This window comes from Balearica regulorum, chromosome 1, assembly GCF_011004875.1.
Source record: "Balearica regulorum gibbericeps isolate bBalReg1 chromosome 1, bBalReg1.pri, whole genome shotgun sequence".
Taxonomy (NCBI): domain Eukaryota; kingdom Metazoa; phylum Chordata; class Aves; order Gruiformes; family Gruidae; genus Balearica; species Balearica regulorum.
Window position 1 is genome coordinate 211,483,771 of NC_046184.1, and position 16,858 is coordinate 211,500,628.

At 40.4% G+C, this 16,858-nt stretch overlaps 1 protein-coding gene across 21 annotated transcripts in view; it reads right to left on the minus strand.

Annotated features, from left to right (window-relative positions):
* Nucleotides 1-16,858, minus strand: part of DLG2 (discs large MAGUK scaffold protein 2) — a 1,060,789-nt gene that overhangs the window by 580,688 nt on the left and 463,243 nt on the right. For all 21 annotated transcript variants that reach the window (XM_075742480.1, XM_075742449.1, XM_075742451.1 and 18 more), the window contains one exon: nt 1,090-1,251. In XM_075742480.1, the coding sequence (XP_075598595.1) occupies nt 1,090-1,251 (162 nt within the window). The remainder of the gene's footprint in view (nt 1-1,089; nt 1,252-16,858) is intronic.

A 16,858-nucleotide genomic window follows, 5' to 3' on the forward strand; every position in this document is an offset into this window, starting at 1 on the left:
TTAATTCACGTGGCTATTCCATGAAGGCTCAATGCACACCAGCTGCATTCACATCAATCTTTAATAATAAACATTTCCATTCACTCGTAACCACACTGTAATCACTCTGCTAGGCAAGCGATGCCCATTTCACAGGCTTTGAGCACCAGAAGGAGCAAAACCCATCTGCCTTGTTTGCTGCTTAGTTAATTACCTGAATAAAACCATTACCCAGATCATCACCATCTCTAGTAAAAACTGTTCTTCTTTTTTCCCCCCTTTCCAGACCTAGTAGAAAATAAGACTAGGAAAACCAGCAGGCTCATCGATCCATCCATGCTCCTTTCATTAGAGAAGTTTTAGGAACATCTTCAAACTATTGCAGTCTTATTAAAGAGCAAACATAATTTTCAGAAATAGATTTCTTTTTGGTTAATATACAGGTTCACCATGAAGATAAACATTTTTTGCCCAGCAAGATATATCAAAGGACCCCAGACACACATAGAGAAAAACCTTCTATATTTTATAAATAGTTGCCTTAGGTAACAGAGAGATGCCTCTACACGACTCTGAATTGCAACAAAACCCACAGAAAACATCAACTGCTTGAGTAGTAAGGAGCTGAATAGTGGCAAATGAGCTCCATTTTCAAGCATAACTTATGACTTTGATGTAGCTTTTTGAGAGATGCAAACCCCAGGATTTTATCAGATGGTTACATTTACAGTATTTTTTTCAATTTCTCAACAAGGACGATAAGGAAGGGAAGTCTGCCATTCCAAAATCACCGTGATATTGAGGCCGAGAACCAGCATTATTCCTTTCTCAATGTACAGAAGAAAGGGCTCATTTGCCAGGAATGATTTTTGCTCAAGCAAAAATCTCATTCAAAGCAAAAAGCTCACATCTCAACACAAAGCCCTGCCAACTAAACCATCACCTGTTACACTACACCCAGCCTTAAAAACCCATCACAGGACAATCAATCTGCAATAATACCGCTCAAAAAAGCAGCTTCTCTCTACAATGAAATAAGTTTCCCAAGCATTTCATACTACATGTTTTCTCATATTTGAGGACCAAAGCCACAGTGAATATTGATCCTACCTTCAAAGGAGAGATGTGCGACTGTAAGACGTATCCATGGACGTTCTCTATTTGAGACAAGTTCTTCTCTGACACATGAACAAGCTCTGGGCCTCTCACTTCATGGGTTAATCGAGGCAAAGTATGATCATGTGGAGCGTCCTCATCTTGATAACGATATTTCTAGAGAAAAAAGATAGCAAGGAAGAACAAGTAAGCTTTAAGGAGGCAATGCATATGTATTAATGTAAATATGGGATAGCAGATAAATTATCAGACATTAGACACTATAACCGTCCAATTTCCTCATCTGTTCTGGAAAGAATACCTCATTATTTTTTTTAACTTTTCATCAAACAGAGAAAATATGGGATATTACACTGATACACAAACCTTTCACTATCAGATAGACATCTGAGATGACATACTGGCAATGGTTGATAATGAAAAAAAGACATGTTGATCAGCTGAGCTGTAGCTCACCTTTCACATCCCCACGTTAATAACTCTGCACTTCTATAGCCTTTCTCTGCAAAATATTTGAGTCATTTTCCATTTAGTACCATGTACTCTGATGCTCGGAGCATGCGTGCACTTCCACAGAGCCACAGTCAAGCAGAAAATTACTCTCCAGTAAAGGAGGAGGAGGAGGAGAGCAGAGTGTAAATCAGAAGGGCAGTTCATAAGTCTTTGGCAATAGCAGAGGGGCAGATAGTGCCATTGTAAATGCTGTTTTCAGCTGACAGGTATATGCTAAAATATTGGAGTTAGCAAAATCAAAGACCAAGACTTTTTTGGAAGGCCATATAAGAAGTCTTAAGTTCAGGTACGCTCACAAGCAAGTGAAGCAGACATGCCTGCTGCTCCTGCATTTCACTTTGACCGCTCAGCTCTGAGGTGTTACTTCATTTACTCATCCCTCCAAAGGAAATCATCACAGTTTCTTCCTGCCTTCACTCTCACGTATGGAAATGGTTCAGCAGCTGCCAATTATTTTCAGAATACACGTGACAATTTATTCTCTTCTTCCTTTCTGGGATATGCCTGCAACCCTTCACATATTCACTTTTCAGATAACATAATTAATGAATCTATAAAATGACTGGCACCAGACAAGTAGTATTTGGGCAAGAAGCCATCAGTCTAATAGATGGTACTCCAACCAATGTCACATTAAAGGCTTGGCATGCAGATTATTTAAGCCCCAAGCAATCAATTATTTTTTTGAATCCAGTGCATACTCTTTCAAAAAAAGATGACTACTCAGAGAAACCCTCTTTAAAGTGAGTCATTTGCTAAAATGTGATTAGGAGAAACAACCACAGAATACCAGAGTCATCCCATCTCCCCAGGAAATGCTAAAAAATGAATATGTCCAGTGACAGCTTTCCAAAGAGACAAGACAGCAGTGGCAGAAGCCATAAGAAGCTTTGGCCGGATCATTCAGGCAGCTTTACAGCCCAAGAAGCAGTGTAAGGTAGCATTAAAGAGAGAATATCTCTTTCCCTCCGTCAGTGAGTCCTTTCCCCATCACCACACCGCACTGCATAAATGAGAGCCAAGGCCCAGAGGAAAGTGGCTCATCCTGAGCCCTCTGCTCCCGCATAGCAGAACACTTCTATGCATCCCACTAGTAGACTGTCCCATGAAAAACTATGCTTTATAATTAAAACTGATCATTTTATCCAATAACTGCACATTCCAACGACAAATTCAATAATAGCCATGTTCATGTGCCACAAACTGGAAAGTTCACAGAGCAGATTTCCACTTTTCCATTTGCCTTTATCTCCCTCCCACCCCAAGCCCAGCCTTCTCGTTCTTGACAAAGTGTGAGCGTACAGCATTTCTGGGTCAATCCTGTTACTTGTTTGCCTCATGTTCTTAGCACCAAACTCATTGATTTTCATACATCTTTCCTCCCACAGCATCTCTTCACTGAAATGCTTTCAGCTGTGAATCAAAACAGCTTGACACAGCAAAAATCCAGCGGTAAGGCTGAAAATACCAACCCAGACTTGAGACTGTCCTGCAGAAATGTCTTATCCGTCTCTATCGCTCTGTCCTGATGGGGTCCTGTAAATGTCCTTGAAATTACCCCATTCCCTAGAAACCAGAGCTTTCTCTAAGGGTTAATTCAAATTTCTGGAGGGAAAAGCATGATTGCACGGAAATGCTACTCTTCATTTGACAAAAGAACAGGTGGATGTCTTATGATAATTAAATTACAAATCAGTGCCTGCTGCTGACAGGGTATTGTACGCTGCCAACTAGCATCAGATATTTAAAATCCTCTGTAATTACCTATAATGGGGGAGTGGAGTGTGCTGCTGTGAATTTATAATATGAACGTGCCTTTTTATAAGAGATCATTCTCTCTACAATGTGAGATTATTACAGCACCACTGCTCTTCACATCGTACTGTCTAAAGGAGCATTTCTAAGGCTGTGTTTGCCAGATAGTTGTCAGCTAAACAGGATTGAAGATATGAATCCAGCAGAAGGTAATGGTCAAAAGCCTTAAATTTGAACTAAGCCAGCTCTCAAGGAAAAAAAAAAGGTAAAAAAAAAAAAAGGTAAAAAAAAAAAGTGGGAAGTTACAGTTCAAGTTACAATAACCAGACTACTGCACTGACATGGAAATACAGATGTTCTTACAAGCTACCTTTGACAAATTGTCAGTGAATTAAGATAGTTGGAGATATATCATTCAATTTTGGGATGAAAAAAACTGTTTTTCACAAAAGTCCTCAGTATTTCTTTGCAGTTACCAATGGCTTGCTTTGCAGAAAATGCAAACGGAACATTTCATTTTAGATCAACTCAAATTAACCTGTCTCCTAAACTGCTGAATGTGGTCCTACTGGAGCTGCCATTCAAAAGTACATGTCCCTGTTTTTCTCTACACGTCTCTGGACCACACTCCAATGCATCACACGTTACTTCTGTTTGCAACAGGAGGGCCACAAAAGGAGGGAGCACAGTGTGTTACAGGAGTCACGAGGCTCTACAACACCCTGTGAAATAAGAGCAGTCAGTGAATCCTGGTCTAAAGAGCATCTCAACCTGCAAAAAGACATCCTGACTTATGCAAGAGACACACAGGCAAAAAGGTAATGTTGCTTTTCATTCAGCTGAAGCTTTATAGCAGGTACAGCTGATAGATGTTAATGGTGGAAAAAAGGTATCACAACATACTATGAGATGGTATTCCATTCATGAGTGGATCCTGTTCCCAATCTTTCTTCAAAGCCAGTCTCTTCAAAATACTCTGGCTAGCATAATATGTTTTGTCAGAGGAAACAATAGCTATACTAGTTTTAGCTCTTAGGCATCAGCATTTCAAGTCTAGAATACTATTTCTGTTTTATGGTCTTCCTCAGGAGGGGCCAGACTTCTGCACCTTAGAAGCTGGGGGGCTTCATATAACCCATATAACTTAGAGGCCACGGGGAAAGGAATTTCTGCAGACAATTTCCCACATGAAACAATGACTTCTTACAGATCCAGTTGTCCCATTGCAATCTGGGGATAGACAAGGTATGCACTTGGGTCCCAATGCTACCTGCTCCTTATGGAATCATAGGATCTTAGAATGGTTTGGGTTGGAAGGGACCTCAAAACCCATCTAGTTCCACACCCCCTGCCATGGGCAGGGACACCCTCCACTAGACCAGGTTGCCCAAAGCCCCATCCAACCTGGCCTTGAACACTTCCAGGGAGGGGGCCTCCACAGCTTCTCTGGGCAACCTGTGCCAGTGCCTCACCACCCTCACAGGGAAGAATTTCTTTCTAACATCTAATCTAAATCTGCCCTCTTTTTAGCTTAAACCCATTATCCCCCTGTCCTGTCCCTCCGTGCCCATGTCAACAGTCCCTCTCCAGCTTTCCTGTAGGCCCCTTCAGGTAGTGGAAGGCTGCTGTAAGGTCTCCCCAGAGCCTTCTCTTCTCCAGGCTGAACAACCCCAACTCTCTCAGCCTGTCTTCATAGCAGAGGTGCTCCAGCCCCCTGATCATCTTCATGGCCTCCTCTGGACTCGCTCCCAACAGGTCGATGTCCTTCTTGTCCTGGGGACCCCAGAGCTGGATGCAGTACTGCAGGTGGGCTCTCAGGAGAGCTGAGTAGAGGGATAGAATCCCCTCCCTCAACCTGTAGCCCCAGATATGGTTGGCTTTCTGAGCTGCAAGCGCACACTGCCGGCTCATGTTGAGCTTTTCATCCACCAACACACCCAAGTCCTTCTCCTCAGGGCTGCTCTCAAACCATTCTCTGCCCAGCCTGTAGCTGTGCTTGGGATTGCCCCGACCCACGTGCAGGACCTTGCACTTGGCCTTGTTGAACTTCATGCGGTTCGCACGGCCCATCTCTCCAGCCTGTCAAGGTCCCTCTGGATGGCATCCCTTCCCTCCAGTATGTTGACCACACCACACAGCTTGGTGTCTTTGGCAAACTTGCTGAGGGTGCACTCGATCCCACTGTCCATGTCACCGACGAGGATGTTGAACAGTGCCAGTCCCAGTACTGACCCCTGAGGAACGCCACTTGTCACTGGTCTGCACTTGGACATTGAGCCGTTGACCACAACTCTTTGAGTGCGACCATCCAGCCAATTCCTTATCCACCAAGTGTTCCATCCATCAAATTCATGTGTCTCCAATTTAGGGACCAGGATGTCATGCAGGACAGTGTCAAATGCTTTGCACAAGTCCAGTTCCTCACTCAGTTGCCTTTTCCCTCAACCCAGGATTTGAGCTGCTTGGCAGCTCCCACATGGATTAGCCCCACTGCTAGTCGTCTGCTGCAACTTTGACATGGGAGCTACCTTTGAACAGGTTGAGAGTCACCCCCATCTGCATGATATTAGGTCCTGATTCAATATACTGCATTTGTTTACAGTTTTAGCAACAGGCAAAAACTAAAACCATAATGGACTTGGTCCATTTAGACAAAAGTTTAATTTGCAAAGTCACATTAGAACATGTTTGTGCCACCTTGTCTCACTTTTGTTCTCATTTTTTTCAGCGGTCTTCAATGTGTTGAATTTCACTGGCACTGCTCTCCAAAGGCAGCAAATTCCAATGTCATACAGATGAGTATCATCTTGAGAAAACAAACTTTAAAATTTGCACACACAAGTCCTTGGGCATTCATCCAATCATGAGTAGAAATAATGTTACTCATTCAACTGATTGCAAATGAGCAACACAGCTTGAATTCTGAATATTTGCAATCAATCTATAGAGTAAAAAGAGAAAAAAATACTCTTCTTATTATATAAAATGGAAGAAATCATAATCTGCTTGCCAAGACTGTGGAAGTAGATTAAGAAGCTTAAATCATTGAATAATTATACTTATTGTGAATGACTTGCTCTTTTGCTTATCAAGTAGATTTCTAACAAGCTCGTCACTGTATCACAGCAATACCTTTCATCTAAGAAGCCCAAAGAGCTTTACAAGTGGTAGTCAAGTTTGATAACATCCTGTTGAAAAAAAATATGTGCATCATCTAAAGGTGGGTAAAATTAGGCACAGAAATACAACAGCTTACTCAAGGTCACAAAGAGAATCGATTAATTAAGCAGTGGTAGAACTCAGGAATATTTTTCCAGTCTGCTTTTCTAAGCCCAAGACCTAGTGCAACTACATTGACTTTAATAGTAGTAATAATTACTATTATTTAAAAATAAAGTTGTAGGTTGGCTACTGCCGTTACAATTTATTTTTAGTTTTTTGGGGTTTTTTTTGTTGGTTTGGATTTTTTTCCCCCCACAAAGGTTCCAGGAGACAGCAGACTTTCTAAGGTCAGGAATTCGGTTTTTCTCTGCGTCGATGTAATAGCTGGCAGTGCTTTGTGTAATTTATATTGTGCTATCTCTGAGAAACACATAGTGATTTTTAGAGGACAAGAGGTTTCCTGTAGGAACGAAATTGTTTCACAGGAGGGACACTATCAGCACTGAATACTGAGAATTTGCACAGCTTTTCCATTCATTACAAAAAGAAGTTTGTTAGGTTTTTAGTTTTGGTTTTGTTTTTTTTTTTCAGGAGGGAAAAAAAAAATATATTTTTTCTTCTCTTGGTTTACTGAAATCTGCAGGATTTTGCCCATTGTAGGGAAAGTATGTTCATTTTTTTAAAAAATGCAAGTACAGTGTAGTCGAAAAAATACACTTTACAGTATTCTCCTCATCAGTTTTTCTAAACCCTAAACAATTTTATTTTTCGTGATGAAGTGAAATGGACATTAGCCAAAGTACCTCTTCCTTGCGTTGGCTGGACGTAGTTGCACGTTTCGCTCACAAGATGGCACAATAACCATCGAGTTAAAGCGTAGTCTGACATTCAACTGTGAAGTGTTGCAGGAAAAAAAAAAGAGTAGCTATGCAATGTCGTAAAACTTCAAACGATTTTTTGCTTTGAACTGACCTGGTACAACATTATTACAAAAAAAAAAAAAAAAAAAAAAAAAGACGGGAATCTTTTATCGTAAGTACATATAAACAGGTAATGATCATGCACAAAACTGTCAGCTGGAGAAAAGTCTAACAGTTCATGTAAGCATCAAAAGTTACAAGTAAGTAGGAACCTATTGGGTTTTGCAGGCTTTAGCATGAACAAAAAACACTGTGTATTGACAAGCTTGAGACTAGCCCAGAATGCTGCATTCCTCAAGGAATTCTAAATCCTAATTAAAACCGCCTGCATGCAAATCTGTACCATGAGGTATTCAGCTCCATATGCTGCATCACATTTTGGACCTGTTAACAGCATCAGTTTAGCCCTCTGGAGGTTGCTACTTGCTATCCAATAATTTAAAATAGATTTTTAACTTGAAGTACCAGTGTAAAAAAACACACTCTAAGAAGGCGGCTTTGCTAGTATTAAATGATGAATGTGGCTATAGACTATAAAAATCAGTAACTTAAAAAAAAAAAAAAAAGTCCAGTTAATACTGATTGTTTATCTAAGTGGAGCAACGGAAAGACGTGGGTGAAACCATACAATTTATCAGCATCAGGCTGTAGCCACCTCTCCATGCCATTGTCCTGCAATAACTTCACTTGTGTACTCTTTTTTATAGTTTTCAACTCTTCCTCTCAAACTATTTTTTTCCACTATGTCCATGTTCCCACAACCACTACAGAAGCCTTGATGCCTTGTCAGCTCCCTCCTTTGTACCTTCTCTCCCCTGCAGCTCCAAGCACCGTGTCCCCATTCCCCGATCCACCAGTGTGGAAGCACTGAGCCTCACGAATTGTCCTTTTCCACCCCTTGCCTGACCTGAAGAGCAGTTTCTGGCACGGGAGGTTGTGCTGAGGTTACTACTGAGCATTTGGAGAGCCAGAGCTGGCAAACGCCACCAGTCACCATGTCTCATTTTCCCTGCCAATAAGCCTGCGGCGGGAATGCATCACGGCAAAGCAAACACTCTGGTTTTATATCAGAGGTTACAAAGTAGTCATGTAGTGTAATAAATAATATATTATTGTTGCCTGAAACAAATGATACAGAGAAACAAACAAAAATCACAGAATACGTGGCTGGCCCCATATGTTTTCTGCACCAAAAATACCGATTTTAATTCAGTCCAGCTTTGCTCAGCACATGACACAGCAGGCCATTTGTGTTTTGCAGCTGAATCCCTCTCCCCAGTCTTCACACTTGGGTGCCCTACTTAGTTGGATTTATTGAAAAAAATAGGACTCTTCTTCCTAGAGCATACTGCTAGTGACTTCTTCACAGTTATCTGACTACAACAAATAAAAACTGCAAGTGATTTGTATCTCCTAGTTTTGCATGTATCTATGTACTGATTGAAAGCTTTAACGATGTATTTTCATTATATTATTTCCCAATGCCTTTCAGAGCATCAGTCAATAGGATAGCACCTACTGAGTTACTCCAGAGGATAACCAAGATTGCCCCCTAACTCTGTTTCTTACCCCTCATGGATCTTGAGTAGATGTAGTTGTGGTGGGCTTTTTGGCCCCTCAAGCCTGCCCAGTTTCATAGTTCTAATTTGGGACACCGCCTGGCTATGTCAGCACCCGCCGGTAGTCACTGTGGAGAGCCCGCAGATCCAAGGGATGCTGTGAGATTGTACTAATTCCAGTGTTAATTACGCCTCTCTGAAAGGTCCCATTGAAGGGGGTCTCTAGGGAGGGATGGCCTCTGGGCATAGCCTCTAGTGCTGTAGCCTTTCCCTCAATGCCCGTGAGTTCATCTTATGCCCAAGTGTCTCATGCAGCCTCTGGGTATAGCTTTTCCTGATTGCAGTGCTAGGCATGGGTGGTTCTCCACCTCCTGCATCTGTCTTCCCTGTGCAGTCCTGGCCCTCCATCCCGCTCCTTCATTTTTACTGATCAAGATTAGGTTTTTTATGGGTTTGACTGAACCCGAATCACGCACTTATGGAGCTCCCAGAGTCACAAATACATGCATCAGCTCTCAAGGAGGAGGCAACACAGGAGCGGGAATGAAAAGTCAAGGAGGAGCAGAGTAATTCCTTGAGACAACATTACCGATAAGAAAAAGATACATGAAAATGTATTCTGAGTCCTCTCCTCCCTGGGATATGTACATAATCCAATACGCTAAGCTTTACCTGCCAATACTAAAATAAGCCAAGGGATCTATAATGTGTAATGGTAAATCCAAGGAAGGCTGACTTGAGATTTCTCTAGGAAAGAGAAAGAATAGAAAAATCATCAAAACAGGGACTGGAGCAAATGGGGATAAAGACCAAAGCTCAGGTGGTAAAACCAGAAAAGAGAGAGAACTCCAGCCTCTGTTCTGCTCTGGTGCTCAAAACTACTTGTGAAACCCCAAGGGAAAGCATTTGCCTTATCTCCCTCCGGGACTAGTTTGCACAGCAGTAGCTGCTCCCAGTGACTACTCAAGTGGCAGAGGCCTGTGGCTCTGGAGATGGTGGTCTCACCCCCTGCCAGGTTGTGTAGAATCTCCATCTAGGGCTGTGTGTGGAGAGACATTTTAAAATTTGACCCTGTCACTGTTCACACATTCCTATTTCACAGACTTCTTGAATGTAAGTTCCCATTGATACCCTTGCTTTTTCTGCAGTCCCAGGTCTAAATGAAATCTAAGAGGAAAAATAGATTCTGCTTTTCTTAAATTAAGACTCAATTCATAAGTTAAAAGAAAGATAAATCTGCAGAGTAAAGTACTCAACAGTTAAGGAAGTATGAGTTCCTCATGAACCCTACCACATTCACTGTGCCGGCAGGGCAGTCCTTTGGGAATTGTGTGCTGAAAGACACAGGAATTGTGCGTCTGTGGGATTCCAGTATCATTTCTTACAGAAATTGGAGAATTTTGGACAAAGTTTATATGAGGTAAAAGGATGCTCTCAGGCTAAGACTGGCAAATGCTATTGCAGATAACTTTCTATTCTTACTTTTGCTACAGAAACCTCATGCAACACTAGGCAATATACAAAACCAAACTTTCCAAAGGTACAGAAGTGAGATATTCCTCACTTTGAAAGGTTTTGGTAGACACAGATGACCACCAGCAGCTTCAGCTGAAATCAGGGGGAGTTGTGCTTAACACAGAAAAAATGCAATGGAATTCTGCATGCTCCAAGAAGTCGGTCTAAGGTGGAATTGTTATCAGCTGACAATGGCCACCTAAAACTTCTGGTATAAGCAAGTCAATCAGGTTCCCTTGCTAATAACTGGAACATCACAATATTACAGGTATATTTATCAAATAACTGCTCACTGAAGGCACTTTTTCTCTCCTTTTTTTTTCTAACTTGGACTGAAACCAGCTCAGGATTTAGGCATTTTGAATAAGATGAAGGTGCTGGAGCATGTCCAGAGAAGGGCAATGAAGCTGGTGAAGAGTCTAGAGCACAAGTCAGATGAGGATCGGCTGAGGGAACTGAGGGTGTTTAGCCTGAAGAAAAGGAGGCTGAGGGGAGACCTTCTTGCTCTCTACAACTACCTGAAAGGAGGGTGTAGCCAGGTGGGTGTTGGTCTCTTCTCCCAAGTAACTAGCAAAAGGACAAGAGGAAATGGTCTCAAGTTGTGTCAGGGGTGGTTTAGATTGGATATTAGGAAAAATTTCTTCACTGAAAGAGTGGTCAGACATTGGAACAGGCTGTCCAGAGAGGTGGTGGAGTCACCATCCCTGGAGGTGTTCAAAGAGCGTATAGATGTGGCACTTTGGGACATGGTTTAGTAGACACGGTGGTGTTGGGTTGACGGTTGGACTTGATGATCTTAGAGGTCTTTTCCAACCTTAAAGATTCTATGATTCATTCTCGGTATTGCAAGCTGGACACAGAAACTAGCAGACTCATTTGATCTCTTTTTGTTAAACCAGTAAAAGTTCTAATCACATAGGGATATTGTGAAAATAAATGGATTAATGTTTATGAGATACTTGGATACTGGGGTCAAGCTCAGTATAACAGGAAAATCAGTGAGAAATAATAATTCTGTAAATGGAGGACCATTTGTACTGCATGCATTAAATAATGCATGGAGACATAAGTTGAAAGTAAAAGGCCATATGAAGTACCTCTCCACATGACTGAAAGAAGCAGAGGGCTTGTGAAAACAAAAATAACTGTGTAATTAAAATGTATTTGAGTTACATTATAATGCTACATTACAATATATGGCCACAGAGGACCTGAAATAAAATTGCTTAGACCATGTTAATTCTTGCTTTTTCTAAATCTGAGTGGTTAACTTTATAACCCTGTCATCCCTTGATTTCTTTGAACACAATGTATACACACATAAAAAACCCTCATAAACTTTAATAACATTCCTGCTTCTTCTACTGTGAAGAAGGTATAGAGATAAGTACTGAATTTTTCAGTGTTTGTGGAAAACTGGCTCTTCTTAAATAAAAATACAAATGTTCTGTGTACATAAACTTGAAAAATAATCTCACTGTTGTCACCCTGATGAACCCAGACCTTTATCTCAGAAGATAATGTTCTTTTTGTACCAAACCAATTTTTGCTGGTGCTAGAAAAGTTATTATGAGTCTCAAATATCTACTATTTTTAGAAGTCTCCTCTTTTAAAAGCTATGAATTTTTACTAACAAAAAGATGGATTTAGCACATTTAACTAGATGTTCAACAGGCCAGCAAAATACATTTGTGTCAGGTGAATTTGCATGTGCTTGACACCCGTAAGAGTCAAGATCAACATTTCCAAAGCAGGGCACTTAATGCAAAAGCAGCTTTGGACCTTTGGGTCTTAATCCTTCTACAGCCTTTCAGTACAGCATAATTGTGGCAAAATAATCTGTGCTTTCAGATACTTTAATAAAGCCCTGGTGAAGGTGCAAGCAGGCAAAGTAGCTGTCATTATAAACAGAATATAGAGAAACATGCAGCTATTGCATGGACAAGGGAATATTTGCTTTACTGAGGCTATCACCAAAATCAGTATTTCCACCTTTCCACTGCTCCACTATCAGCCTAGTTCCTGATCTAAGGAGTTTATGGTTCATGGGGAAGCTCCTTCAGCTCACTGATCTGATGGCAACTCATCAAAGTAAAACTATTCCCGGGCAAGGAGCTGGGCAGGAAGACACTATCCCATGAAACTGCACTACCTGCAGCTACACTGAGTTTAGTGTAATGGGAAAATCTCTTGGGTTTCCATCCTTTGACCCCACAGAGGAGATTAATCCACCACTCCTGGGGCTATACCTTACCTGAAGTGAAGAGGGAACAGCTTATCACCACCACTACTTACTTCATTTAAAAATAAACTAATAAAGGCATTACATCTGTATTTTCTGAAGGGCCAAGCAAGCCTGCCAGCACAGCCTTCCTTAGCTTTTCAAGTCGCATAGGGCTCAGGCTGGACCCAAGCAAAGAGCTGGCTGTGGTGAATAGAACTGCAGGTAGCTAGCAAAATTGCAGGCAAGAAAGGGATATATGCACAGATTTTTACTTCCTGTAGAATTGCTTTTAGATCTAGACAACTAAAGTTTGCCTTTGTCCTGGTTGGACAGGTAAGTTATTTTTCACATTTGAACTTAAATGTGAAAATCAGTCAGTAATCACTCTGCCAGATGGAGACAATGGTTCTTTGTTGGGGCTATTGTTATTTTGGGATCTCCTTCCATAGTCATGTTGGAAGAACAGGCTTTTTTTTTTTTTTTTTAATTTTTTTTTTTTAAAGTGATCTGGAGCACTCATGTTTTGAATAAGCCGACTGGGCTCTGAGTCTCTGCAAACATAAGCTAGAGTCCATGCCTAAATGATCAGGCACTTGTTTAGTGTCACGTTACAGTGTATAACTGGCAGGGTTAGTAATGTCTGAAAAGTCCTTTAGAAACAAAAAATGCTATAAAAATTCAAATTTATATTATATAGTATAGAAAACTCTCTGGGCACCAGACAATGATTTAGGTGGAAATTTACTATCAGTCCATTTTCTTGAAAATCAAGATTCTACATCTCTCAGCCTGGATACCTCAAACTTTATTGCTTTTAAAAGTTACCACCTGACTCTTCTGTTGGATACAACTATTGTGTCTCACCACTGTGTCTGCCTGTCTCCGTGTTGAATTCTACAGTATTTTGCTCCTTTCTTCTTGATGAGGTTTTTGGTTGTTTTTATAGTTGCAGAAAGCAGAGGAGGACAAAGGGGAAGGTTGAATTCTTTAGAGGTTAGTAATCTCTGAAGCAATAACAAATTTCTTTCTTGCACACTGACCTTACCGATGTTCAAATCTATCCTTCCTTGCACTAATGCTTAATTAAAAGGTTAAATCCCTAGTGCATTCACTAAGAATCCCTATTTGAAAAAGTCTAGAATTTGCAACAACCTTTTTTTTCAATTTCTTTACATTTTCAGCTGAAGGGAGTAAAGTTCTTGTATAAAATATCATGAAGAAAATAAAATCTAAATTCCTTTGGTCTCAGGAAGGCTGTATAAGTGACTGTCAGCTGAATAACAATGTCATGGTACATTTTCTGTCGTTCTTAATTATTAGAAAATGAGGACAAAGCAAAACCCATCCTGGTTAAAATTAGATTCAGCCCAGATCATAAGGCAATCATGAGGCACTGTTAACTTTGAAATGAAAGACAGTATTATAAAATGATACCCAAAACAAAACTCAGAGACAATCCCAAGCAAATAGCTTGGTCTAGACACAGCAGTTTTATTATTAGGCAGAGAGGGTTTTGTAAGTCCTGACCCAACAAATGGATTGATTGATTATATAAATAAATATTTTCCAGAGCTTTATATGTGCAGTGGGCCAAATTCTCAGATCTGCAACAACCATCTGGGAATATGGCCTATTTAGAGCTACTTGATTATTCATTTTCCATATTTCTTAGTACTTGCTAGATGGATAGCCAAAGACCTATATCTCTGCATGGTTTTTGATGAGGTAGCAACCTAAACTCCCCAAAAGAAATGTTCTTTTGTAAAAACCACATCTTTTTCTCTGCATAAACCACCTTTCCAAGAGCAGGCGAGTCACTCTCCATTTTCTGTCAATCCTCTGCTGCTCAGCTGATAATACCAAGAAGGAAAACAATTTATTGAGTCTGGAGTTGTGATTTTCTGCTGAGGAAAAGAAATGCTGCCTGGGAACCAAACTGAGAGCTACAGCTCATTTTTATCTCGACAATGAGAGAGCGAGCATGACTTTAACATGTTGTTGACCTTTGTTGCAGTTGGATCACTGATCTAAAAGTCAGTGGCTATATATATAACATCATTTACATCAAACTATCATATATAGAGTGGGAAAAACACTTTTTACTATTTATAAAACTTCTCTGCATGAGCAAAGTTCTGCAAACATTAATCACAACTGTGTAAATGACTATCCACACCACGGAAAATGCACCTTTTTGAGTGATTCATCTCATCTCTGCTGCTCAGGAAGGGATGGACTGCCCCTTAATGGTGCCACGTGCTTGACAGTACCCGAAAGCTGAGATATTGGCACGGGTGAACCTCACCCAGAAGTTCTTCTGGCTCTCAGATCTTGAGATAAACCGTGGGCGTGTGCTCCCCCTTAGGAGGTGTGTTTATTTTTCTGTGTAGTGACTTGGCATTTTGTCCTAATTGCTACGTGACTAAACCAAAGTGAAAACTGCCTCTGTGGGAATTGCCACAACTTGTTGTGAACGTACATCCGTATTTTTCAAAGCTGATAATCTCCAGGTGGTGTTATATTAGCCTGGTTCTTCTGCAGCTCCCTTGGGAAGGGCCACGCCATCTAATTTCCCTCGCTGCCATGCAAACTATTAGGCTCAACGTTGAACATAGCACTAGTCAAATCCCAGTGGCCAGTAATATTTTGGCCCTATACGTCCATGTTCTCATAGATACATTTCAGCTTTATTAGCTCATTAAAAGTGTGGCCTTATTAACCTTTTTAACCACCAAAATGACAATTAAATGGTGCAGCTCAAAATGTTTTGAAGAGTTTCTTTTACAGATGATTAACTAGTGTTATGAGATGCGCTCTAGTTGTCTGAACAAATGTGTAATGATATCTCACTTTTATACTGACTGTCCTCATTTCTTTTTAAATATTATTGCAATAGCAAAATAGCTAGAAACATAGGATCTCAACACTTTTCTCCTCTTGAACTTTCCAACAAATAAAAGGGCTGTGGAATCACAGTAAAAATGTTTCCTTTGCTTCTTGTTTCACTGTATATACAACAAAATTAAGCACAAATTTATCTCTTAAAAGCTTGATGAATCAGACCCCCAAAACACATAATATTAACAGGACAAAGACTGTTCTCAAAGCTTCTGAAGTACTTTGTCGAAGCCAATGTTTTCCAAGCGAAGTGCGTTCAATTTTTTTACCAAAATTTCTGAAGTGTTTTAGTTATTATGCTTAATGCATACAAATTTGCAGTTCTTGAGTTCCTCCCACCTCACTAACTTTCGCACATCAGTGCTGCTCATTTGCAAGTGCTCAGCACTCACCTGGAAAGAGGTGAGACGTCCGCATTTTCCCACACCCTTGCATACCTTCTGATAACTCTCTCGGCGTGCTATCAGATTTAACCTGCCTGTGAAATAGTTTGAACACCTGCACTTTAGATATATACTGCCAAGCTATACTACCTACCGTCATATGCATAAGTGGCTAATCACATATTCTGGAGCCATTCTGGTCCTTGTTCTGGCTTCAGAATGCTTCATATTTCTCAGAAGTACTTTTATGTAAAAATCACTGACTTGGAACAGACTATATATGGCACATATTTACAGTTCAATACAAAAACACGGATGGTTTTTTGTATACTCTAAATCTGAAGTTGCAAAAGGTGCCCTTGCCAGGTATCTTCTTTAAATTTATTTTAAAATAAACTAAAGAAAAAAGGGTAGCCATTTCTTTTGAAATATGAATACTTAAAGTGAGTTTATACCTGGCATTTCCATCCTGTCATGTACTTGTTTATTTTTATATGTTTGTAGGCTTTCTAGGATATATCAGAAATCAGTATTTGGTCCTCATTTGTAGGAAGTGAAAATTAGATTACTTGTTATCAGTAGGAAAATGTAGGCAGAAAATTCCCAAAAGCCCATGCAAAGGATAAAACCCAGAAGATCTCCCAAGTGGAATTGATGTTAATATTTGTATTTATTTATACCACTTCCCAGAGGGATTTCACATGAAATTCTACTATTTCAAAAACTACTTAAGCTGCTGTTATAGTGAATCAAATGAGGAATTTCCCTGGAAAAAAAGGCTAAAGAAAATCAACACATCAGTCAACTGCTTTACTTCAGTTGGAGGGCCAGTTT